The sequence below is a fragment of the Zea mays genome, chromosome 9, assembly GCF_902167145.1.
Source record: "Zea mays cultivar B73 chromosome 9, Zm-B73-REFERENCE-NAM-5.0, whole genome shotgun sequence".
NCBI classification, from domain to species: Eukaryota; Viridiplantae; Streptophyta; class Magnoliopsida; order Poales; family Poaceae; genus Zea; species Zea mays.
The window spans coordinates 142,858,888-142,884,315 of NC_050104.1; the positions used below are offsets into that span (position 1 = coordinate 142,858,888).

At 43.5% G+C, this 25,428-nt stretch overlaps 4 protein-coding genes and 1 pseudogene across 28 annotated transcripts; 4 read left to right on the forward strand and 1 right to left on the reverse strand.

The window, feature by feature from the left end:
• Nucleotides 1–1,992: 1,992 nt before the first annotated feature.
• LOC100285610 (uncharacterized) lies at nt 1,993–3,377 on the forward strand. The gene is made up of 5 exons (NM_001158501.2): nt 1,993–2,279; nt 2,414–2,501; nt 2,590–2,660; nt 2,825–2,881; nt 2,967–3,377. The coding sequence occupies exons 1-5, from the start codon at nt 2,154–2,156 to the stop codon at nt 3,123–3,125; spliced, it is 501 nt and encodes a 166-aa protein (NP_001151973.2). The 5' UTR covers nt 1,993–2,153; the 3' UTR covers nt 3,126–3,377.
• Nucleotides 3,378–8,415: 5,038 nt separating this feature from the next.
• On the reverse strand, nt 8,416–10,841 carry LOC103639245 (uncharacterized; annotated as a pseudogene).
• Nucleotides 10,842–12,080: 1,239 nt separating this feature from the next.
• LOC103639246 (programmed cell death protein 2-like) lies at nt 12,081–18,520 on the forward strand. Of its 3 annotated transcripts, none has more exons than XM_020543826.3 (11): nt 12,089–12,450; nt 12,546–12,629; nt 12,720–12,853; nt 12,918–13,030; nt 13,501–13,589; nt 13,685–13,775; nt 13,857–14,014; nt 14,114–14,184; nt 14,415–14,529; nt 16,575–16,787; nt 18,093–18,520. In XM_020543826.3, exons 1-10 carry the CDS (start codon nt 12,211–12,213, stop codon nt 16,740–16,742), a joined length of 1,263 nt encoding a protein of 420 aa, XP_020399415.1. In that variant the 5' UTR covers nt 12,089–12,210; the 3' UTR covers nt 16,743–16,787; nt 18,093–18,520. The 3 variants fall into 3 exon arrangements, with proteins under 3 accessions (XP_020399414.2, XP_020399415.1, NP_001288523.1); NM_001301594.1 differs by having other exon boundaries at nt 12,171–12,450; nt 12,933–13,030; nt 18,093–18,495; XM_020543825.3 differs by lacking the exon at nt 16,575–16,787 and having other exon boundaries at nt 12,081–12,450; nt 12,933–13,030.
• Nucleotides 18,521–19,061: 541 nt separating this feature from the next.
• On the forward strand, nt 19,062–25,070 carry LOC114108586 (uncharacterized). 23 transcript variants are annotated; one of them, XM_035962422.1, is made up of 10 exons: nt 19,328–20,249; nt 20,406–20,921; nt 21,231–21,317; nt 21,463–21,502; nt 21,600–21,774; nt 21,972–22,020; nt 22,364–22,468; nt 22,560–22,664; nt 23,235–23,309; nt 24,805–25,070. In XM_035962422.1, the coding sequence occupies exons 7-10, from the start codon at nt 22,395–22,397 to the stop codon at nt 25,055–25,057; spliced, it is 507 nt and encodes a 168-aa protein (XP_035818315.1). In that variant the 5' UTR covers nt 19,328–20,249; nt 20,406–20,921; nt 21,231–21,317; nt 21,463–21,502; nt 21,600–21,774; nt 21,972–22,020; nt 22,364–22,394; the 3' UTR covers nt 25,058–25,070. The 23 variants fall into 23 exon arrangements, with proteins under 23 accessions (XP_035818304.1, XP_035818299.1, XP_035818301.1 ...); XM_035962418.1 differs by lacking the exon at nt 21,463–21,502 and having other exon boundaries at nt 19,301–20,249; nt 21,231–21,331; XM_035962421.1 differs by lacking the exon at nt 21,463–21,502 and having other exon boundaries at nt 19,307–20,249.
• Nucleotides 19,346–21,502, forward strand: LOC100383861 (uncharacterized). The gene has a single exon (NM_001176491.2). The coding sequence runs from the start codon at nt 19,544–19,546 to the stop codon at nt 20,150–20,152; it is 609 nt and encodes a 202-aa protein (NP_001169962.1). The 5' UTR covers nt 19,346–19,543; the 3' UTR covers nt 20,153–21,502.
• Nucleotides 25,071–25,428: the final 358 nt, after the last annotated feature.

Below are 25,428 nucleotides of genomic sequence, written 5' to 3' on the forward strand. Positions count from 1 at the left end.
CCGGCGGAGATCCTTCCTTCCCCCGATCCGCACACCTAAGTACCGTTGGCTGGCTAAATTGGCGCCAGAATAGAGTCTAGGGTATACGATGGGGCATGCGCGTGGTCGAGACGGCTCCTATCTTAAAGGCACTACCCGGTTGTTGAAGTCCCCGGCGAGGATTGCGCACGGCGAGCTCGCCGTCTGTTACGGAGGTGGGGGCGCGGATAGAGCTGACAGCCCTGGCCCACATGTCCGAGAAAGGGGGTATCCGCTGAGTCGACGGGCTGGCGGGCCCACATGTCGGCTCATTCCCACCGGCTGGCTGGCTCCACGCGGAGTGTGGAAATGGGCCGCGAAGGGGGAAATGGTATGGTGGGCCGAATAGAGTGCCGCTGGCCCAGTTAAGTGAGGTCTTTTTTTTTCCTTTTCCCTTTTGTCTTATTTTAAATTTCTTTTTTTATTCAAACTTGCTATTTGAATTGAAACTTGGTTTTCAGATCACTCAGGTTATCAAAACACCAGATTTACAAGTATATTTATATTTTCATTCCCATTTATATTTTATACTCCTTTCTTTTCTTTTCTTTTCTTTCCTTTTCTCTCTTTTCTTAATTCTAGGATTATTTTAGGATTTAAATTCCCATCTGGATATTTAACATATTTCTTTTTACATTATTATAATATTGTCACAAAAATGCACACACAAATAAAATATTTAGCATGATGCAATGATTTAGTAGCATATCTTTTTATTACTTGTTTTTGGGTATGGTGTTCACATATGATGATGCATAAAGATCAAACTCACATAAAGAGAAATTGTTTCTCTATTGGTATTATTTCTAGCAATTTACAAAGTGGGTGTTACATTTTCTGGCTTCTGCTCAAAGATAGATTAAACACCTGCTCACTCCTCAGGCAGCGTTCAATGCCACTGGACTCTTACACTTGCGACAATTGTATTCTTCAACTTGAAGAGACGACTCTCCATCTTTTTTCAGATGCAACTTTGCTAGGAGATGTTGTCTACTCTTAGGCATCCGTCCGCCACAAACAACTGATCTAATCCATACCCTCCTGAGGATTAGAATGAGATGGCACGTTCCATGGAGATTGGAAAGCATCATCGTTATGACTTGGTGTATTTGGAAAAGCAGAAACAACTGGATTTTCAACGAGACTCCACCCACAACCAATGGGTGCAAGGAAATGTTTAAAAAAGAAATGAGTTTGGTGTGCCACCGAGTTAAGCCTGCTATGAAGGATAAAATTAGTAATTGGATGCAGAACGTTGTACCGTAATCCTTGTTTCTTTTCCTTGTAATCTGCACGTTTCAAAATTTTTTTTTGAAGCGAAGTATCTTGGACTCCCAACACCGGACGGACCAATTTGTGCGGAACAATTTTCAACCATTGTCAGATCGAAAGAAATGTCTAGCGGCTGGTGGTAAAGATGTTTTTATTATGTCAATAGCCTAAGAAATCTATACTCTTAGAAAACACTAATTTTCTTGTTTTCCACTGTCGACCCTTTTACAAAATACGAGTATACACCGTGAGTGTTTTTGAGCTCCCGAACTCCCGTCTGAATGGGCCGAAGAGATGCATTCATGCATTAGAAAATAATGTTGATGGGAAAGATGTAAAAAATGGTTATTTTTTCTCCAACAACCTTTCAGAAGTTGCACGGCTCGTCAATAGCAATCTTCATGGCCCATTAACAATGCGCTAACAAATAGACAGAGTCCAATTCATCGAGGCCCACGCAACGCGGGCACACAAAGATTCTACAATCCGTGGCGGAGCCGGTGGGGGGATCCCAATGTCGTAAATAGCTGCGGAGCCGGTGGCGGAGCCCGTAGCGGGCGCTCGAAAATATCTCGGCACGGCTGGGAGCTCTGGAACCTTCGCTGGCGGCTCCAACCCCCGACGAGGCGACGACCACAGCACTCCCCTCCTATTTATTTCAGAGAAAGAAGACGAGAGATATTTTTCTCACGCCCTCCCCGCGGAATTATACCTTTTTTTTTCTCTCTCTCTCGCCTCGCTTCCTTCGAATCCATCCATCTCTCGCCTCCCTTTCCAATTCGATGCCTTTGTAGCGCTGCTGCCTCGCCCCCGCCGCGTCGTCGCGGGTCCCCGGCTTCGCTTGCTGCTGCGCTTCCAGCGTCATGGACGGGGGATCCGGCAATGCCTCCAGCGGCGGAGCGGCGGTGTGCTGCTACTACGCGCTCCTCGGCGTCCGCAAGAGCGCCTCCGCCACCGACATACGCACCGCGTACCGGAGGCTCGCGATGGTGAGTTGAGTTCGCATGCTGTGCGTGCAGCGTGCTATGCGCCGGTGTGTTTTGGTTGGGTTCTGTCTTCTGTGTCCTCTCCTCCACCCCTGCTGCTCACACCTTCCGATCTCTTGCCTGCCGTGGGCGCGCAGAAGTGGCACCCGGACCGGTGGGCCAGCGATCCCGGCGCGGCCGGCGAGGCCAAGCGGCGGTTCCAGCGGATCCAGGAGGCCTACTCAGGTAAGGGGCCCTACATACACCTGTTTTGGTTACGCTTGGCTTCACGAGAATTGACCGAATTGCGGCTTGTTGTTTTTGGTTGGCGCAGTTTTATCGGACAAGGGGAAGAAGGCCATGTACGACGCCGGGCTCTTCGATCCCCTCGACGACGACGACCAGGTGAATGAGCAAATGAGTTTCCTGCTGCTTATTGGCTTGTAGAAATTAATCAATTTTTTTTTGCCATTTTGGTTCCGAATATTATATGTGTATCATGTATAGTATAGCCCTGAGCAGGAAATTAAAAAAAAACTAATTTCTCTGCTCTGCTATCGGACGGCCAGGATTTCTCCGACTTCATGCAGGAGATGCTGGTGATGATGGATAACGTGAAAAACGAGGTAGGCGCGACGTAACCACCCACCACGGGGAATTATTATTTGTTTACTTATTATATATTGCGTAAACTAACCTGCTTGCGTGCAGAAGCCGGACACGCTAGAGGACCTGCAGAAGATGCTGGCGGACATCGTGAACGGCGACGGCGGGGACGGCGTAGGCGGGCGCGTGCCGCCGGCGCCGCCGGACGTTGCTCGGCGAACGCGCGTCGCGCCCCACCCGCAGCCGCAGCAGGCGCGTAGGTGACCGCCGCGCCGCCGTAGCTGCGGCGGAGTACGTACGCTTTTGGTGAAAGGGACTGGAGAAGGATCAGAAACGGGAGGCTCTCTGGAAAAAGGAGAATAAAAATTTCAGGCCATCTTTTGATCATAATCTACCAATCCTTTATTGTAGCAGTGGTCGATTGTGTAAGCTACCGGCCGCGCCGCCGCAATAACTGTCGGTCGTGGCCGGGTATTCTTACTTTTTTTTTATTTATCTCGTCGACGTTTCGATTTATTGTCTACTGCCATTTTCGCTCGTGTGCTGTGCTGCGTCTCTGTCACGTCCATTTCTCGATTTGTTTGTTAATCGTCCGTCCCAGGCGCTGTCAGCTGCATGGTGTACCGAGTCGACAGGGCACGTGGCCCTGTCAGCTGCATGGTGTCACTGGGCCGACGACGGTTCCAATTGCAGCTACCACTACGAAGTACGAACGCGCACTTGTAACCAGGCAAGGCATTATAATTGTTGAGAAATCTGTTCTAACTCAAAACAAGAAAAAAAACTTTCTCCAGAATATGCAATATGAAACAATCTAAAATGCTCAAAAACATTCCTAAGGGCAATTGGAACTTATTCAAACCTTGGAAAAGCCATGGTTCAATTCCTTTAAGATTTACCCTATTTTGCCCCTATTTGAGCTAGATATGGAGTTGTGTGTCACAATTTGATTTTTATGGACCTGCGAGTGCACAATTAGCAAACTAATTAGATCGCAAGGTTGTGTTGGACATTAACCATCAAAACTAAGTTAGAAATGGCATATAACACATTTTTCCTTCCAAAAACCTAACTGTAAATGGACATTGGTCCATTTTACTTATAGACTCTATGGGTGTGTTTGGTTTGAGGAATGAAGTGATCCATCTTCTTCTCACTCCTCACATTTTTATTTGGTTTGTTGAATAGAATGATTTGATCCATCACCACCTCATTCCTCATATGCTAATAATTAGTGTATACATGAGGAGTGGGTTGATTCCACCAAAATTGATAGAATGAATTTATGATGCATCATCTAATGATGCATTGGGTGACTCCATAAACCAAACACACCATATATGAGAGCTTTGAGTACTCTAGCCATGGACTTTGTTTTAGATTCATGCTCTCACAAAGAGATTCATTTAGCAACTATAGAGGCGAACATGTGTCTATACATTTTATGACTTAAACATCTTAATAATGACCTTCGTTGTTTGCCAAACCATAGGACCATTTGTTGTTTTGTATTCCTAGATTTATAATACACAAGCATTGCTAGGATTTTTCATATTCAAGAAGAACCTCAACGTGAGCTAACTCACGAGCAGAATTATTTCTCTACAAGAGTATGATAAGAGTTTTATCACGTATAATGTGAGTTTGCTGCATGAGGATATGTTTTTAACTTAGGCCACTGGATCTTATTTTCAGATATCCTAGCATAATTTGATCAACGCGTCGGGATCAAATGGATATTAAATTAACCCCGTGTATATCCACATCTACTTCGGGTAAAAACATTCATTAATATTTTAAACAGTCTAGTTGCTCCTCGTCAATACAATTAGATATCTAGCATGACTCCATGAGATAGAATAGAGGAGTGCAATTAAACAACTAGTTTAGTTTGGATTGTATGTTTAAATCGTAAATATCAAAGTGTTCCATAAGATGGGTATACATCTTCCCCTAATGCCAGGATATTTAATAGCATACTAAATTCCTCACTTAGTAACTTCTAGTGGTGTAGTATGGATTGGTGGTGATTTAGGTAGTATTTGGTTTTGGAGTATGGTGAGATAGTGCTGCTCCCAATTTGTTGTTGTATGGATTGGTTCCATATAAGATAGAGTGGCTCTAAAAAAAGAAAAGTATGTTAAAATGTTGAATCATCTGGCTCACCAAAATCTCCTGGACGGAGCCGCCCCCTAGCATGGAGTTGTTCCATCCCAACTGACTCCGGAACCAAACACTACTTTAATTGAGAAATATTGCACACTTCAATATTAGGGGGGTCTATTGCTTTTTAGTATATAGTAACCTTGTACTTTATTAATGAAGTTGCATGAATAGTGTGTGTATTTCCATCAACAAGAGGACTATCCTCAACTCTTTGATGAGTCCATAACTTCTTGTGGATTACAAACTATTGCTCTTTATGTTCTTGGTTTCAAATAAATGCATGTAGCCATCTAGACTAAACACATGTAACCCAAATTTAACCATAACTATCCTTTGAAGGCTAATGCTCACCAATTATGATACAATTGACAATCAACCTTCCCATTATGTATATTAACCTTGCATGTCATATGTATGGAAAAATATATTTAATGGTGGCAATGCGCTTTCTGGCGTAAAAGTTAAAAAGAGAGCTATAGAAAAATATTCTTATACATGTTTTTTGCATGTTTCACTTATTAATCAGGATTTGCAGAGCATATTTGTTTTTACGATATTTATATTGGTCATAGGATAATACTTTTGGATTATATAACCCACAGAAAATATAATTATACATTCATACACATTCATTAAGGAAGGCATATAGATAATATGAAAACTTGCGAGAGGTGAAAACCATTTTTAACATGAAGTTGCAAGGAAGGCATAAGGAATTGGGACAATTGTGTTTTCTGTCCATGTATGGAAGTGCAACTGTGATTTTGTCCCTCAAAATTCGACTTTGTGATTTCGGGTCTCTTTTTTGAAAACGAAAAACAAGTTTGTGCTTGCTTCTGTTAGATGACAGTAACATTGTGAAAATAGGACATACAAAAACAAATTTATCCTTTAGATGTAATTATGATCTTGCCCCTCCTTTAGAATTTGACTGTTCTGTAATTATGATTTTACCCGTATTATTTTTGTAAAGGGTAAAATCACTATTACGTCTGAAAGATAAATTTTCTTCGCATGTCTTATTTCACACTGTTACTGTCATCTATCAGAAGCAGAGACATATTTGTTTTCGTTTTCAAAAAACGAGACCCGAAATCACATAGTCGAATTTTAAGGGGCAAAATCACGGTTGCACTTCTATCCATGGACAGAAACACGATTGCCCCTAAGAGCAAGTACAATAATAGGTTCTGAGCCATCTTATATGACATTTTTGCTTACATGGAAAAAAAGACATCAAAAGTAGAGGGAGTAGGCTCTGCTACACACTTAAAGACAAAAGGATGAAAGAGAAAGAGACAAATGATTCATTTAAGAGCCAACGAGCCAGCTTTATTATATGAGTATGTTTATTATTTACTCTAGATGACATGATAAGGAGTTAGAGCTAACAATGAGCTCTATTATTAAACTTGCTCTAAGAAATTCTCGACGATAATGACGTTGGGATTTGCAGCTTGTTTGCGCGCGTCCGCGTCGAAATCGGCGGTGATGGGATACGGGCGGGCCGCATTCTGGGCTCCTCCTGGATCCGCGGTGCGTGCGAACGAAAGCGACGCTGTGGTGCGGGGTTTGGGGCTTGGGAAAATCGCCTGGCTGCGCGGCCGCCGCGGCGCCATCCATCAGCCGACCACTTGAGCCCGGTGTGCCTTTTCCCGCTCCAAGTTGCCGGGACCAGGCCAGGGTCGCCGCCGCAGTCTGGACCAGAGGATTTTTCCTGCATGGTTGGTCGCGGATAGAGATGTCAATGGGGAATTCCTCATCGGGTTATAGCATCCCATACCCATCCCCATCATGTTTGATTCGTCCCCATACCCATCATGGGTGCAAAACTCATCACATACCCATACCCATTCGGGTTTCGGGTCCCTAATGGGTCCTCATCCCCAATTAAGAGATAACTAGGTATTAACTGGTAGCACAAACTTTCAAGATTTTAGACATCACCACATCGGCAAGCACTCATCCATGAACCATGATCCATTCATCCATCGATCAAAAAAGAAATAAGTACTTCAAGACCGATAGAAGAAATGGAGAAATGGAGTTTGCTCACCTTCCTTGGTCAACATCTGAGTTTGTTGGCGCCTGAGAATCCATGGTCGTCACCGTCGTCTGGGCAGGGCATAGCTATGGCTGGTTATTTTAGGGTTTTGTTTTTTGCTAGTCTGCTAGTTGCCTTGCCGTTTTGCCTTGTTGGGCTAGGACCCGAGGCCTGGTGCGCTGTCGTGCTAGGCTTGGTGGCCGGTTCGGCCTCAACTCATTCATACAAACACGACAGGTGTACACGTATGAAATACCCATGGGTAATCGGGTTCGGATTATTGCTTTCCAAACCCATACCCGTTTACCCAATGGGTGGAGATTTTGTTCCATATCCATACCCATGGGTACAATTTTTGTCCCATACCCGTACCCTAATAGAGGAATTCCCCACGGGTTAGCGAGTATCGGGTCCCCATTGACATCTCTAGTCGCGGAGGAGGGCTCGAATCCGGTACGACCACAAGAGGGCAGGCCCGAACCCGGAGCAGCATATCACGCGACGCCAATGCATGCGTCGCCGGTCGAGCAGCGCTCTAGTTGTGTGGTGAAAGGCCATTTTTGGGCCTGGCACTCCATGGTCCACGGAAACGTCTCACCGCACCAGCTGAATGCCGAATGCGTTATCTGTGCCTGCTCGTTTCTGAAAGCGGCGCGCGCGCGCGCTGTTGCTGTCGACCCATGCATACCCATCATTTTGTACTCCCTAGTCCCTACGTAGGTAACTTTCAACCCGTCAGACTAACCAATTGCCGTCGTACAGGGAAAGGAGGTAAAGGCGAAGAAACTTCAAAGTGTCATCAGAATGCAACCAGACCCTGTCAAAACTCTGTGCAACCTTTCAGCGTTGCCTAGTATACAAACTCTAAAAAAATCATGCTTGATAATTTAATTAAAAAACACATTACCGTAATGATGAATACCAGCAGGAGACTACTTAGCATCATCACCACCGTCATCACTATTTTGCGACGAATCTGAATCTTGACCAAACGCTGTTTCATCAACGTCTTCATCCTCCTCTTCGTCAGACTTGAAAGCAGCATCCCGCGTCTCCTCTGATGTCGGCTCAGACATGACATGTTACTAGAAGCCTTGTCGGCCTGACGGAATTCAAATGAACTCATGATCGTTTATTTTCCTCATTAACTGAAACATTAGAGTTTATGGGTTATCTTTCAATGATTCAGTGCTGGATACGGAGGGGAAACCTGAGCCATTATTAACCGAAGCCGACCAGAAAGCTTCAGTAGCTTTGTATCTTTCTGCACACGTCTGCAAACGAAGGAATAATAAGTTTTTTTCTGCACATCTGTGAATGCCTTATTATTGGTGAACAATTACATCAGAAGGAAAATAAATTTGCTTCTGTTGATTTCTCAGAGGGAATAAAACAGCCATGAATGACTAACACAGACAATATAACCAGCGCAATACAACTTCTGTGCTACCAGATCTGTGGAGACATCAACAAACAAGACAATACATAATTACACGATGCATGAGAAAGCCCTGGAGAACAGACATGTAAATTGAGTCTTTGAGCACCTTGTTGTCCATGCAGATACTAAATTCTCAAGAAGTTTGCAAGCATCTCCAGGTTTCAATGATCTTAAATGACCTCGCATCTGTCGAAAGAACGGAACATCATGAAAATAGTGTACAATAGACATGCAAATTGATTATACGATTGAATATGGAAATGGAATTCAATTCCACAAACCTTCTTACTGGGTAAATTAGCATCGACTTTTATGCAGCCATCACCAAACAGATCGGACAAAAATATCAGAGGGAATGCCAGGATGGCCCTTCATGCTATCATCTACTCTAGTGTCAATGATGCCACACTCCCTCATCATATCCTCGATACATATGCTGTCATCTTCGATTCTTTGCACAGAAACTAAACAAACAAATGGGTAAATATAGTTATGGAAATGTTTAATATACAGCCACACACTGAGAAATAAGTAGAGAATTATTTCCTTAGCCCTGAAAAAAATCGGCTTACTTTTTATACCCTTTTATTTTTGAACTTACCTATTTGGCATAAAAACTATCTTTAGTTACTTACATGGCCCTTCAGTCACTTTTGGGACTTAATGGTGTTATGTCAAGGGTGACATGACGATTTTGCCCCCGAGGGAAAAATGAATCAGTGAAGAGTTCGTTTGTCGGTGCTTAATTTTGAAGAATATTTCACATGGTTTAAGGTTGTCATTGAACATGGCCCTTCAAACCATGTGGAATATTCCTCAAAATTAAACACAGACAAACTAAATTTTGCACTGATTCGTTTTTCACTCAGCAGCAAAACCGCAATTTCACCTTTGACTGAACACTGTCAAGTCTTAAAACTAACGGAAAGACCATATAAGTAACTAAAGATAGCTTTTGGGCCAAATGAGTACAATAATAAAAGGGTCAAAAAAGTAAGCTGGACTTTTTCAGGGCCAAGGAAATAATTCTCTCATAAACCAACCAACTAAACATGTAAAATTAAGTGAAACCAAAAGTAAAATGCTAGTGAATAACAACCAACAGTATGTATCTGTGATTGGAAAACAATTGCTTATGTAAGTTAAACATACCTAGACTGCTTTGTTTCCATACTATGTTGTACAGAAAAAGGAAAAAACACCAATATGTCATTTACCTCTTTTATGAATAGATCTTGTAGCGGTGACTGGTGAGGTCACTATGAACCTCAGGCTTGACATCACCACTGGGTTTTCTTACACCATGTTTCCTTTTATTTTCTTGTGTATGGAGCTTTGGAAGAGGAAGGACAGCATCTTCAGCATTGGCTCGGTCTAGAGCAGTGACAGTTTCTACAAGGAAAAAAAACAAGATTTATCCCAAGAATAGCTACGAAAACTCAGAAGGTGCATCCATGCTCCACAATTTTATAATCACACAATTTTTTTAGGTGTTATCATTTGTGTAACTCCCAAAGAGAAGGTGAAGTGCAGAAGCAAGATAAAAATTTCAACATAACCAATGGACATTCTCACTATACCTTGTTTTTTCACAGATTGGCCTTTATTTGTCATGGTGCTTTGAGTATTTGGCAAGAGAACTCCATCTTGAGAAATGCCCAAATTAATATCCGTACCATAACAAACCAAAAGTTTATCAAAAGATGGTTTCGCTACAGACCCATAAGCCAGTAGGACATGGGCAGAATTAGGTCCATCCACTCCTTGAAGTTTTGCGGCAAATATGGAGAATGCCTGATGAACTGTTGACACAGATGACTCAGCTAATATGATCTTGGTCGGCTTCTTATTACGCAGGTCATCCACATCGTTTGCAGACCAGAAATAGCAGGCACCAATCTTAGAAATAGCCAAAATGTGTACTTCTCCTTCGTCTGAACATTTACAGTCCAAAAATATTGCTGGCTGCTCCATCGACAGGATACAGTTTGAGCTCTGGGTTTTCCCGCTGTCCAGCTTCCAAATGGCAATATAGCGCTTCCCAACTCCAGATGACAGAACATACTGGCTATCATTGGAAAAAAAAACCCATGCTCCTCACAGAAACCTATGAAGTTTTAATGGTTGCATGCAATAAAAAAAATGGGTACTTAGATAAAGAGGGTACATATCTATAAATAGTAGTCCTAAAAGAGGAACACCAATAGGTAAGAGAAAGCAAGAGATACTCACTGAAATGTCCAGATAATTTTTTAATCTTTTTGTTGCTGGAAGTGTCAAAGGTCCTCAACTGGCCAGCTGCTGTTGCTAACATATTTCCATCTGACATAATCAAGTACAAGCTGCATGTATATAAAATTAAATGGTGGAACTTTGCTGGATAGATTGCATATACAAGCAAAAAAAGCATATATAGAGGATGGATCCTACCAAGAACCTTGGCAAAAACAACGTGCACATGTAACTAAATAAACATTTCAGCAAGCAGCATAGTGCATTGATGAATAAATAATACATGTAACTTATGAATTGATGAATAAATAATAATGGTAACTAAATAAATACGAGGGAGAGGAGGTTGTGGATGCGAGACGCAAATTTTTTGGGTAAAAATAAGAGAGCTATTAGAGTAAGATAAACCACTATTCTTTACTAATATCTGTTTGGAGTTAGTTTACACATTCTTTTAAAGTTGCTCTAAGAGCGTCTCCAATAGCTCCCCATAAATTGACTCATAAAAATAAATTTTAAGGGACATCTAAAAATTAGTGGAGATAAATTTTAATCCTTTCTCCAACACATCCTTTAAAGCAACATATTGTTTCTGGGGAGCCCAAGAAACCTCTCATTTGTAGCTACAAATGAGGGAGTTTTAAGGGCTACGAAAAATTTAGGAGCACTTTAGGGGAACTGTTGAAGACACGTTTTTGTGTTTTTCCCAAAAAACTTGATTTAGGGGGAGACTTCTCGGGAGCTCTTGGAGATGCTCTAGTAAGGGTTTTGTGGAGGAATGCGGTAGCGACGGTACCCATTCGTGCAACGATGGTGAGAGTCGCATAGTCAAATTCACATATTTGTAATATAATGAGAACTGATAACGTTAAACTATATTTGTTTAAGTCCAGTCATAATCAATTATTACACTAGAGTGTTGTTTGGTCTGCAGTTTTTAGGCTAGTAACCATTCACACTACTATCTAATGTCGTTGCTTTCCGTTTGGTTGAGACAACCCGTAATATGTCACAATGGGAGTGGATATGACTCTATAGGATCTCGTTACCCCTCTTTCAGAAACCCTATTCTGTTCCGTACTACACGCTCAATGAATCAAACAAAGTTTACTTTCTGTCAACACGTCTCATCGTCTACCAGTTTCTTTAACATTATCGTTACCACCGCCGAACTAAACAACACCTAAAAATTGATACCTCCTATTCAATTCTATTATTTATATTTAAATATAAATTATTATCGTTGTTATTTACGTTATATATTTGATAAACGCACCAAAGTGTCAAACCATGCTCGAGTCACCCTCGCGAGCCGTTTGCCGTTCAGGCTCGGTCGCCCCATGTTGGCCCGATCGGTTTCATTTTGTAGCTCAAAGGTGAGGTTAGGGTTTTTTTCACCAAACCAGCGAGGCAGCTACCGTTTTGTCGCCATAGCACTCCCGCCGACCCCCTCGCCGCCGCCGGGAATGGAGACCAGCACCAAGAAGCTTAGCAGCCTTCGTATCACCTCCCTGGACGACGATGACGACGAGACCGAGATCCCGCACCAGCCCCCTCAAGCAGGCCTCTCCACCGCTGAAGCGGATTATGAGGACGACGACGATGAGGAGGAAGAAGCCGAAGTGACTCTTGGTGTCCTTAGCAAACCGAAGCACCCAGGCCTCCTCCTCCGCCACTTGTTCCCCAGCAAGGCCGGTGGCATCCCGGTACGCGCGCTAACCCGTCTTAAATTCCAGTAGTTAATTGTCTTGCCGTGGTACAGTTTCGCGTGTTGATACCAGGGCTGTGTGGTTTTGTTCAGGCGTGGCTAGACCCGGTGAACTTGCCGTCGGGAAAGTCCAGCTACTGTGGTTTCTGTGGCGAGCCTCTGCAGTTCGTCCTCCAGGTGTTTTCTTTGTGTGCAATGAAGTTGCCACACTCGACTGCTTATTGTTTGGATATCGACTTGGTCACAGTTAGGCTTGGTTGTGTTTAGATTTATGCACCAATTGAAGATAATGTAGCAGCCTTCCACCGAACGCTGTTCATGTTCATGTGCCCATCCATGGCATGCTTGCTTCGAGATCAACATGAACAATGGAAGCACAAGTACGGGAATCCATGTAGAAGGTGATGAAAGTCCTGTATCTGTAATGGTTTTGTTCAGATATCTTCTGATTTTGATGGTTTGTAGTGGATTGTTTTCCAGCGTGAAGATTTTCCGGTGCCAATTGCCACGGAATAATGCCTTCTACTCAGCTCAACCTCCAAAGCATGATGGCTCTGACAAACCACTCTGTCCAGGAGGTAGTGTTGTCTTCTGTTGAGTGACAGTTAACAATATATATCCTGCACTAGATGTTGTATAAATATGTGAAATTGTAAATGTTTGATACTGACTTCTGCTTCTCCTGATTTCTTGACATTGTCATTTATTACATTAGTAGTTTCTGTCAGTGTGCAACATTTTCTCCATGTCAACTACTACCTTGTTTTCTCATTTGGGAACATTTCTGTTTATTTATGTTTGGAGTGTCTAGGGACCTATGGCACATGCAAATTTTATTCAAGAGAAGTTTATTCGGAAGTATGTAAACTTAGCATAAATATACGTCAATTGCTGTCTTAAAACTTTCTTGTGTGTCAAATTACTGTTTCGGTGCCTATAATCCTGCAATCTGTCTACTAGTTGTTGGTAAATGAGTTTTACTTGTCCCTTGGCTGTCAAACACTTAATGTTACTAAATTCTTTCAAATGCATAACTATTTGTTGCCAGCTCCTGTATGCCACTGGTGTGGTACCTGGAAAGGTGATAAAATATGTAGTAGCTGCAAGAAAGCAAGGTACTGTTCTGAGAAACATCAGGTATGTATGCCAAACTTTAGTGTCCATCAATTCGTTTCTGACAGCTGATACGAGCTTATATTTTAGATTGATGGCTCTTGATTGCTGTTTCTCAGGCACTGCATTGGCGAACTGGTCATAAAAATGATTGCCTCCAGATAATAAGTTCTGCTGCTTCAAATTCAGTTCTGCCAGCTGTAGGAATAGGTGATTATCTATGGATTACTAAAGCTATTTATGCTCTTAACATTTGAATTGTGTTGTGCTGACATTTTTGTCTACTTTCAGTTCCTGCTAGCATTTCTTGGCCAGAATTTGAGATAAAAATAGACTACGAAGGTACTTTTGATTCTGATAGTGGTGATGAAAACAACTCGAAGTCATTGGTGATGCAAAGACATGGGAAACTTGATGCTATGATGCAGTCGTGGATGGACCATTTCGAGGTTTTGTTCCCATTCTCTTTCTTCATTCTCTTTAGAATAATCTCCGCTGGCTTTTGCTTGTGCATCAGTCATTTTGTTTATTTACTGCTGTCTGGGTAGGCTGATGCTGACAACAAATGCTGGGCGTCTTTTCAAGAACGGGTCTCAAGAGCACCAAATCAAGTGTTGAGGTGATATTTCATTGCCTGTGTAATTTCTCTCTATCTGTACCATGTTTATAGTGAATCCATCTACATTTTGCCTTGTATTTTTGGGGAAATGACCCTGTCATTATTGAATTTATTACTTGCATTGCATACTTACTTTAAAAAAAGAAATGTTGCCAATATTGTGCATAACATGTGTATTATGCAGGTACTGTTGAGAACTAAATGCTAAACATAACATGTGTATTATGCAGGTATTGTCGAGAACCAAATGCTAAACCTCTATGGGCCTTATCTTTCGGGTGCCCGTCAGATGCTGATATCCCATCATGTAGCTACTGTAGAGGTCCATTATGCTATGAATTTCAGGTTGGTCAAATTTCTAGTTTATGACCACAGTCCATCTTTCATTTTAGTAGTTGGTACCTCCATTCAAAAACATAGGCAGTTTTAGTTTTGCCTTTCAAACTTCTCTAACTTTAACCAAATTTATAGAAAATTATATTAACATCTACTATACCAAATAAATAATGGCCATTCAAGAACGAATCAAGTTCGGAACATGATATATGTGTTGGGCTAGGGGTAGCACCAATTAAAGAAAAGCTTGTCCAACACCGGTTGAGATGGTTTGCATATGTCCAACATAGACCTATAGAGACACTAGTGCATAGTGTTTTAAGGTGTGATAGCAATGGGAAGAGAGGCAAGGGAAGACTAAAGTTGACATGGAAAGAGGCAGTAAAAGGAGACCTAAAAGAATGAAATATACCCAAAGGTTTACCCTTGAATAGGAGTGTCTGGAAAACAACTACCATGTGCCTGAGCCTTGAGTTGTGGTTTATGTTGAGTTTCAACTCTAGCCTATCCCAACTTGCTTGGGACTTAGAGCCTTTATTGTTGCATAATGATATCAGGGTAGCGTGGGCACTGAGAAGATTGTTGATTTAGGGATAGAGTGAGGGCGTAGGCAAGAGGCTTATTGGATTCGGGGTACCACTATGGCTACTAGCACATGGGTGACCTACAAAGGTTCGGGCCGCTGATGCGTAATACCCTACGTTCTCTTTGTGTTCGTTGGATTGATTGAATGCGGAGGCGAAGAAGGATACACACTTAAATATCAACTGAGCCAGATGATTGTCTAGTTCTCTCTTTCATTTTGATTATGGTGAGAGTTCTAGTTCTCATAGCCTCTAGAGCCTTTTTTATGTTGCTCTCCTCCCTTTTATAGCACAAGGGAGGGGAGAGTTACACGGTTGTCGAACAATGGGCCCTGTGCAACATAGGTTCAACTACTCCTATATTATTGTAGTCATGGAGCCATACGCAGTGGATGCCTTTGGCGTGCCACAGTGTCGAGCATACCTTGCTGCACTGGCAAATATGTCTCGTTGTAGTGGCATGTACTGGAGTCCACGTTGTTGAGTACGTCGTAGTTGGCAAACATTATAGTTGTTTGTACTTTATAGTGCTCGTAGGCACGCCAACATGTTCAGGCGTGTCTATAAGGACGGCGACACACCCCCCACAATGCCTCGGGTACACTAGCGGTCTTGTCATGGCGACAATGCGCTTCCTTGATTGTAATGTCGTCCATCGGCCATCGCATTTAATGTGATAGACAAAAGCCTTATCTTGACCCTCTTGCTCTACGTGGCCATCCCGAGTAGAAGTGGACGTGGCATCGGGGCTGTATCATGCATGACCATTCTGCCTTGGAGGTGCCTTGAGGGATATCTAGGAGATCTAGCTTTAGGTTCTAGCGTGTGGGGGCTCTCGGACTTGGCCAAGCAGGGGGCTTGGTCCCCAACTTACAGGGGCCTTAGAGATCGAAAAGGCCTCAGAATCTTGCCCCTCAGCCTGGAAGGCCTTGGAGATCAAGAGGGCATGTGACCCGGTCCCGTGGCCTAGGGGCGTCGTAGGCTGGGAGAGCCCTAGGGGCGAGGATAGCCCTAGGATCTTATCCCTTGTCCTAAGGGCCCCGAACTTAACCGGAGATGGGCATGGCCTCCCAGCGTGCGAGGCGAGGAGTACAAGGCTGGTGTCAGATAGGCCCACTTCAGGGTTCCTTTTGCTTCTGCTTTTGGGATCTTCGGAAGGCGTATTGCCAGTATCCGGAGGTTTGACTTTCTTCGGGCGCTGTCATATACCAAATAAATACACCATCAAGACATTAACAATATATTTAATGAAAGTACTTTTATGCTAACATTAGTAGATATCTTCATTTTTCTATAAGCTTAGTCAAAGTTTTACTTAGGACTAAATTAAAACGACCTCGATTTTGGAACGAAGTATATCCACTAGAAGGATCAAGACTCCAATTTTTTCATACATATACTAATCCAGTAGTAAAAATTTTAAAGTTTAGGAGCCAAAGGTTTTACTTACATATATGTTATGTTTTCCAGGTAATGCCACAATTGCTTTATTTCTTTGGTGTTGGAAATCAACCAGACTCGCTTGATTGGGCAACAATTGTTGTCTACACATGTCAAGGGTCATGTGACCAAACTGTTAGCTACAAAGAGGAATTTGCTTGGGTTCAGTTGTACCCTACAACAACCACGAGGCGGTAATAATGTTTACCTATTCCTCGGAGTAACTACTGTCCAATTCTGCAGGTTTGCAACTTCACCTGTTTTACTGTTGCAAACTAATAGTCACCTTTTGTTTATTCTAAGTAATCAGGTCTGTTTACAGGCTTAACTCATGTGATCAGCTTGTAAGAAAAATAATGAAACATCAATAAATTTTCCATTGTTTTTAGGTGTAAAAAGATTTGCAGAAAGTCAGAAAAACAATTCAGTAAATACACCCACTGGTAGAATTGGAGATTGGGATGCTCAGGGCAGTGAGTACTGAGAGCTTCTCGAGTCCCATTGTTGCACCTATGCCTTGACAATTATGGGTAACCATACTAGCAGAGAATAGTTGCGAGTGTAGATACTGTAAGTTTTTGTGTACATTTCAGGTGCCTGATTTTTTGTTGTTGTTCGGGCAATAGGCAATTTTATTATTGTTTGACTATAGAAAAAAATTGTGAATTGTCAGTTGTCCCGGTGCAGTGGTGAGAGCTGTCTCACTGAGTCACTAGGTCGCGGGTTCAAAGCAGTCTCTTCACATTTGTGGGGGGAGACTTGTCTCGGTTTATTGCTTCCCCAAACTCCACCCGTATGAAAGCCTCTGGCAGTGGGTCTGCCCTTTTCTTGTGAGCTTTCCTTTTAATTGTACTATTTGGTTGTATAAGATTGTTGCCTGCCCAAATTTCAGGCACATGAAATATAACAATTCTCAACCATGTTCGTCTGTGTGAAGTGGCTTGTAGCTTTAGGGGAAGAATTAAGTTAAAACAGAATATTGCACTTTAAGTTCTTATATATATCTAAGAGTTCATGACTCCTCTGTCCATCAAATGTGTTGACCTAGGCAATATTATGGCTTCTAATTAGTGTTGAGTTGGTGGGTTTTATCTGTAGTGTTAGTGAATTGTGCTGCATCAAGTGGAATTGCGAATGAGGTAAAAGGGAACCGTGAAATGTGAAACACCCAAGATTAATCACCTAGTACATTACAAGAGAATCCCAAAACCAAACTCTAGCTTTTTCAATCCTAGATGGGCCAGTCTGTGATTAAGTTGCTTTAGGTGATTGGGGTCACACATTGTTTCTTCTTTATGGAACTATTGTCATTTGACCCTTTCATGCCCAGTTTATAGTTTGGTTGTCCCTAGGCTGGGAGAAATCTTGGGTAGGCTGTTCAATCCTCATCTAGATCAAAATACAAATGTAGTATAAACCTCTGGCCATGTTGACCTGCATTGCATCATATGACCAAAGATGAAACCTTGATATTAAACCTCTAGCCATGTTGACTTGCATTACCAAATAGCCTTCACTAACTTCTGTTATGCTTTCTTGTATGTCTAGGGAATTGACAGGAATCATAGGCAAGTGCATACCTCCTTTGGGTACTGGAATTTTGAGATAGGATGTGGCTTCAATGTTTCCAGGTCTATTGGTCGTGCAGGGAGTTTTAAGCATCTTCCGACCGTGGCCCAATGCTTGGTGCTCGTTACAGTGCCTTTGATCCATTTAGGCACTATCCTTGGGCCCACGAATACGTGATGGCAAATAGTTGCATACTTCCATTTTTGTGGTGGGCCACCATTTTCGGTTTAATTGTCATCATCACATCATTAAAAAGCTTTGTTGTTTTTTGTTATCTAAAAGGATCATTGGTCTCAGAAGGTGCTCGCATTCATGTAAACATTTCCTTCATCGGCTAAAGTTTTGATGTTGGTTTTGATTTTAAATGGAACATTATTATGTTAATATTCCAGTGGTGTTTTCACCCCCACGAGCGCGCTCCTGGTACTTTTACGCGTGGAGTATCAGTTGCCAATATCTATCCGTGTGCAGTTTTGTTGCATCGACAACGCTGCCATTTGCATCTAACGCCGTGCTTGTTCGATTGAGTTGCTCACGTCTTCAGTCTTCCTTTGGTGGATAACTGGGTAGGCGGTGGTGCCGGTTTCTCTTGCACCATCCAGCCGGGTGCCCGGACTTAAGGATAAAAAATGAGACAGCTGGAAGAAGACGCGGAACCGCCGCCCCGAGCGGCCGAGCCGTTGTCTCTTCTGAGTTGCCGGCAGCCCAAAAAAAAAAGGCAAACAAAAAGGAAGGCGCTACGTGCTCATGCCTGACGGCTGATTCGAGCAGGAGGCGTCGTGGCGAGGATTAGGCGCCCCTGCTGCTGCTCGTTGTGCTTTGGGGTCGCACTGATGCGGCGCACGCGAGTAGGCACACCTGGCGGGCAAGGGTGGCACGGAAAGCATCAAAATCAGCGGGAAAGATCTCTCTCAAGCCTCAGCTCGGAAATCTCGGGTCCACTGGCTGTACAGATCTTTTTTTTAGTTTTCTGCTGTCGTCATGTACCAGCGCCGCGGTTTGGTCCGGCAAGTGGCCGGCCGGAGTAAACAAACCGCGATAAAGAAATGGAGATCTGCCCTGGCCGCTTGGGTACGTGGTACGTGCAAGTTTCTGGGCGGCACTGGCGCCTCGTTGACGGCGACCGCCGGTAGGAGGTACTTTTTTTTGTTGCAAGGAGGCACTTCATCTCTACTACACCTTAAGAGTGGTACGAGGGCGTCCACAGCATCGCCATGCCCCCGTCGCCCCACCCCCGCGCGCGTCTTCCTCCGGCATGCGCCAGCCCCCCCGAGCTCGCCCGCGCACCAATCTCGCCGTCGGGTATCCCGCCCGCGAGCCCGCGCACCAAGCTCCTTCCCCGCGACAAGCTCCCTCCCCCGCGACGCGTCTTCCTCCTCGCCCTAGATCGCCGCCCCAGCTCTCTCCTCACCCCGCAATCCCCGCCGCCCATGCTCCGCTCTCTACTCGCCCCAGATCGTCGCCCCTGTTCGCGTGGATTGGGTACCGGTCCCAACTATCTCCATGGATTGCGCGTCCGCGACAACCCAATCTCCTCCCGGTCTCCATGGAAGGCGCGTCCTCCCCCCGTGATTCTCGATTCCCCGCGTCCGCGCCCCAGATCCACTCTCCTCTCTCCCACAATCCCCACGGACTCTGCCCCGTATCACCACCCCGGCTCCTTAGAACGTGATCCACTCTCCTCTCTCCTGCAATCCCCGCTACCTCAACCCAGATCGCCGCCCTCGCTCTCGATCCTCGCCCACGCTCTCCATGGAAGGCGAGGCCGCGATGCTCGCGTGGATCTATGTAGAGGCTGCGACGCTCTCCCAGGAAGACTACTGCCAGTGCTCCGTGCTCCATGCGCCGCGCTGGAACGCCACCGTGCGGTCCATGTCCTCGTAGTATCGCCCAGACTCGCCCATGTAGTCCCACCTGCATCCACCGACCACCAAGCACACTCTCACTGCAGACCAGAGAGGATTGCCACGAATAGGTGTGTGCAGTTCTACTCTACCCCTGCATCGAGCCGGTGTGCGTCCACCAGAGGCCGGAGTTGAAGGAGAGCACGTCGGCGTCGCGCCATGACTCGGCGTTCTCGTAGATGTCGTCCAGCATCAGCACCTGCTTCCCCTGGACCACGTCGATGTCCACCAGGTACGGCGCGCGGTAGAAGGATACCGTCACCTGGTACTCCTGGTCGATCAACCAACGTATTTAGATTAGATTAGATTAGGCCCAATCTCTTCGGCCAAGCAGCCTAGCTGGTACATGTGTTTACATGACATACCAGGAACTTGTACGTGTACAAAGGGTCCACGGAGACGAGCTGCGTCGGCGACTGCAGCGCGGCGGCGTGCAGCAGGCAGACGAGCGACTCCCACTGGTTGCGCCCCAGCGAGTCGCCCACGAACATCACCGTCTTCCCCTTCATCCGTGTCAGGAAGACCGTGGCACAACGCCTGATGTCACGTTGTCCCAGCGGCGCCGCGGCCGGCGTCACGCCACGCGGATGGTCACCCACGCCACGTCCCTAGACCGGTGTGGTACGCCGGCGCCCACAGCGTCGATGAGGAGGAGGTCGGAGCAGCAGTAGCTGTCATGGGCAGTGCCGCAGATGTGGAGCAGTCGAATGAGAGGCTAGACGGGCTGGAGCACCACAGCAGGCTGGTGTCGCTGTTGGCCGGTAGCCGCTCCTCCCCCACCGGCACCGAGAGGGACTTGTGACCCAAGGATCTGTTCCCGGGGGATGTGGTGTTTGCGCTCGTCGATGATCTCAGGCTCAACCACTCCAAGGACCCATAGGCCATGGGGTTATGCAATCCAAAGGTCTCCATCGCCAATTTCATTTTGTAGACAAATAAGTTAGCTCTTCTGATGGCATACCATTTATAGATTGCCAACGATCTGAAGGCATATATGAAGGCTTGTTATCTCTTCTGTGTTTAATTGATCAGTGACTTTGATTTGGACCTGGTTATCAGCTTGTTATTTCTATCTGAATTTTCTCGCTTTATTTGTACTACACTCGTGCTAATTATGTGAGAATGATTTGTGTCACTATGGTGTTCATCTGTTATTTTATACTATTATATGTATTCATCTGTCATGTTGTTGAACTCCTGTTATCAATTGCAGAAGGAAATTCCTGCTTGAGCCAATTACAGAAGGCCCTGATATTTGTCAAATTGATGGTTGTAGTGTTAAATTGGAATACAAGAGGAGGCAAGTCAAATATGGTTTGTGTGACAGCACGTTACTAACTTACTCTACTATATCTGCATGAGAAAGGATGAACCCTGTTTGCATGTATACTAATTAATCTACGGATTCATTAATGTGTGAATAAGATTTTATTTAATTATGACAGCAAACGTGACATGCCATTACAATTTCGTTTATGCAAAAAAGTAAGTTGCTTATAGTTTAGCCTTTGGTTTCAATTTGCACTTTATAGAATTATACTGGCAGAGCTCCTGACGGAGCACCTGACGGAGCTCGCCACAGGTACCAAACGGCGCAGCAGCAGTTGATGTGCAACCCGAGTGTACTGCCGCTCGAGGAGGCCAGTAAGTGCCAACAACATGAATAGCCAAAGCAGGGAAATAGGGCTGGCGGGGGCACATGGGTAACTTGGTCCTGGAGCATTGGAGAAGGAGCATACCACAAGGAAACCAACACGGTCAGTCAAAACCAAATCTAGATAATCATCATGCTACTTCTATGTTTTATGTCTGTTTTTGTCTGCTATCAAGTGTTCATGCAAGTGTTATCAAGTGTTCATCCATGTTAAGAGGGGTTGAATACGACTCAAATATTATTTTCGCGTTTTCTCTCCTGGCTGATCTTTTCCTGCACTTTCCATCTGATATTTATCAGCTTCTTACTCTAGCAGAGTTCCTTGCTTCCTGAAGGCCTCATAGCTCAGGTAGTGTTAAGGTTTTTAACCTAAAATCTTATTGCTCTACTCCTACATTTTTGTTTGATATACTAATTAATCTATGGATTCATTAATGTGTGAGTAAGATTTTATTTAATTATGACAACAAACGTGACATGCCATTACAATTTTGTTTATGCAAAAAAGTATGTTGCTTACAGTTTAGCCTTTGGTTTCAATTTGCACTTTATAGAATTATACTGGCAGAAAATAATAGTTCTCTTTTTCATAGCAGAACTATAGTAAACATCTGCCTGCCGCTGATTTTCTTAGCCAACTTTAAAAAATCTGGTTTACTAATTTTTTATGTGTACTCATGTTACCTTGGCAGATTACTGGGTTAACGAACAACTCATACTTTGATGGAGCACATGAGGTTCGACATTATGTCAGGAAGCATTCGAATCTTGGTCGTATTGTGCTTGAAGTTGCTAAGGTATATAATGAATGTCATGAAGGATTGTTTTCTCTTAATCCCATATTGTGTGAGATACTAAATATATGTCCTGAAAACAACTTACGTGCAGGACTCGCAAATCCCCCGCCAAGCAAACTGCTAGAAATCTTTTCAGAGGTGGAGATGATGAAGATGATAGTGCTGATGCCGACACAAATGATCCTGTTGTACCTTGGTACCTCCACTTTCTTCCCAGCCCTTTAGAGATGATATGACCATATTCGTTCGGCCATTTTCCCAACACTGGTCTATACCGCAGGTCGATGCATAAACAACTGCCTTAGAAAAACATAGTTTTAAAGGATAAAACTGAAGATTAGGAATGACAACTTAAACAGTCATCATAGCTAACAACTGAAGATGTAATTGTGTTGATCCAAACTGTTTTACATCTGATTAAATCTACAGAAAAATATTCTTCTTCTTTGGACGGGAGAGAGTGTATTTTGTAGTCACTCTAAGCTTACAACTGTCTTCGATCCATCACATTGAATTGTCGTTCAAGATTCTGCCAGGATAAACAGTGGCCCTGCCTTTTTAACTATAATAATAATGTCGGTTGGTACATTTGACTCTTGTGCCTTGTCCCCTGCCGACGCTGCAGTGCTTTGCTAGATTAGTAAAGATTACTCTTACCACCAGATGTGGAGCCTAACCGGTTGGTAGGGATACCAATGGTGCTCCTCTGTTAGTCCATCATGCACCTGAATTCTATAACAGTATATGAATGTCTTTTAATCTGCAGGTCATTAGGTAGAGTAGGAGTTGGGCATATGGTGTACATCTCCGGTTTGACTTGTGCCTTGAGTTCAACAAATATGTAAGAAGCATTTTCCTTTATGTTAGCATTTATTATCTATATGGTATACTATGTGGGCAACGTTTTGATTGCTGGCTATTTTATGGTTAATAGCCTTGAAGTCTCATGGCGTGAAAAGGAGCCAGGGTCTCTGTTTGTTAACTTAAGCTTGCTGCCATATGCTGATGCTGAAAAGTTACTGTAACACGTGTTTCAACCTCCGTTTTTCATCAACCAATTCATCGTTCAGCAATGCAGCCATATGCATGAGTTGTCCATTGACTCCAAATGATGCTTTAGCACGACGGTTAGGATGGGTTCTTCGTTGACAAAGTCCGAGAGTAAGATGTCGACGAAGGCATAGCGTTTAACTTTAAGATGGGTTCACTACTAAAAAATTTCGGTTGTTCTTCATTCATGTTGACAATAGGTTATTTGCTTGGCAACATAGCCAGCCGAGTTCAGATTTATCTGAAACTGTGCCTTTTACATCTAGGGACTTGTACCCAGCAAACAAACGTTGCAGTGCTTTGCTGGCTACGTTTTCAAAGGACAGTTGCTTGTAACTGCAACCAAAAGTCTGATGGGGGTACCTTTTCAAAGGACCATTGGTTGCTTGCTTGATCAGGTTAACATAATTGCATTGCATGCAAGGAAACTGTCACAGGCAGCCAAGACTGATTGTAAGTCAGTAACCTCAGCTACCTTTTAGTCCAAGGGTACCTTTTCAAAGAACAGTTGCTTGTAACTGCAACCAAAAGTCTGATGGGGTACCTTTTCAAAGGACCATTGGTTGCTTGCTTGATCAGGTTAACATAATTGCATTGCATGCAAGGAAACTGTCACAGGCAGCCAAGACTGACTGTCAGTCAGTAACCTCAAAATTTCTTTATCATGCCACATGAGTTTCATGGATCTTTCCGGCCATTAGGCCTTGGAGAAAGATACAGATATCTGTCAGAAGAAGAGGGCTTGGGGTCTAGGGACACACACTTTCAAGTTACCTAAACCTAACCTAGCACCTTCACCATTGTGTTATTGATGATCTTTCTTGGTCTGAATGGAGTTTTTGCACCTATTCACAGGCTAGAGAGTTTATGCACTGTCCTCCCTTTTTGGATACACTTTCTGTTAACAAAAATGCTACACAGTTGCATTCTACTTACCTTGTGATTTTGATGGAGCTCTGTTGTTGTGCTTCTTTGACATTTGTTGGTACTTTGAGCATTAGGTCTGCATCATGCATTATGCTGTTCTCTATTGATCTCTATATCCCATATTGTGGAGATCACTAAAATCTTAGTAATTTAACTTCTGTTCAAACTTTCAATTCTGTCGTCCGTGAAAAATTGATAAATATGAATGTGTTGACTTGACTCCATTTTATCTTCTCCTTATTTGAGCTTGTATTCTTATTTTTGAATACATTGATGCTGTGCACTGAGATTTCTATTGTAAATAAACAAAGTGCTATTAAAATTTTGATTTATTCCTTACGAATGTCTGCTGGTTTCAGGAAAGTGCTGAGAGAGGTGGCATCTAGAGGACGTCATGTCGAACGTGTGAAGAATTTTTTTAGAAATATGTATATTTGTGCGAAACTTTTTAGAAACTTGACTCCATTTTATTTTCTATGTTACTCTCGGCTTTGTTTCCTATCCTTTCCAATGACTTGCTATGCATTTGCACTGTATTTGGCATGTTTAAAACTGCTACACAAAACTTGCTATATATTTTGTCCAAAAATACTATATCCTTGTTATGATTGATTGATCTTTATTTTGTCTGCTCTTCTATTCTTGCGTGGGTCTATCAAGAATGAGGCAATTAGGTAAGGATATATGTTTTGTCAATATTGTCTGAGTATGAGCGTAGCAGCAAAAGTTTTGGTACATCATTGTTTTAGTTATTATGATATGAACAAACCTTTTTTTATATATAGAGCTCGTAGCAATGAAAGTCCCACAATAGGACGATGGAACTCGTGGCATCAAGTGGTGTCACGCTCGGGCTCGCGCTCATCTGCAACAAGGCACTATTTCCCACCATTGTGCTCATTTCGCGAGTACCTTGAGCTATTGGAGGCTCGTTAATTTGACAGAGACAGACCGGTTGCCAGATTTTCCCTCCGAGAGCAGAT

Excerpts from the sequence above, each read along its gene's own strand:
- LOC100285610 (NM_001158501.2), top strand. The coding sequence starts at position 2,154 with ATGGACGGGGGATCCGGCAATGCCTCCAGCGGCGGAGCGGCGGTGTGC. Across the intron at positions 2,280-2,413 it reads CGTACCGGAGGCTCGCGATG|AAGTGGCACCCGGACCGGTG; the intron begins GTGAGTTGAGTT and ends GTGGGCGCGCAG. Across the intron at positions 2,661-2,824 it reads CCCTCGACGACGACGACCAG|GATTTCTCCGACTTCATGCA; the intron begins GTGAATGAGCAA and ends TCGGACGGCCAG.
- LOC103639246 (XM_020543825.3), top strand. The coding sequence starts at position 12,085 with ATGTTGGCCCGATCGGTTTCATTTTGTAGCTCAAAGGTGAGGTTAGGG. Across the intron at positions 13,031-13,500 it reads CAAACCACTCTGTCCAGGAG|CTCCTGTATGCCACTGGTGT; the intron begins GTAGTGTTGTCT and ends ATTTGTTGCCAG. Across the intron at positions 14,530-18,092 it reads CATTATGCTATGAATTTCAG|GGAATTGACAGGAATCATAG; the intron begins GTTGGTCAAATT and ends TTGTATGTCTAG.
- LOC100383861 (NM_001176491.2), top strand. The coding sequence starts at position 19,544 with ATGCTCCGCTCTCTACTCGCCCCAGATCGTCGCCCCTGTTCGCGTGGA.
- LOC114108586 (XM_035962411.1), top strand. The coding sequence starts at position 22,395 with ATGGAGCACATGAGGTTCGACATTATGTCAGGAAGCATTCGAATCTTG. Across the intron at positions 22,665-23,234 it reads AATGATCCTGTTGTACCTTG|GTCATTAGGTAGAGTAGGAG; the intron begins GTACCTCCACTT and ends TTTAATCTGCAG. Across the intron at positions 23,310-24,804 it reads GCCTTGAGTTCAACAAATAT|GAAAGTGCTGAGAGAGGTGG; the intron begins GTAAGAAGCATT and ends TGCTGGTTTCAG.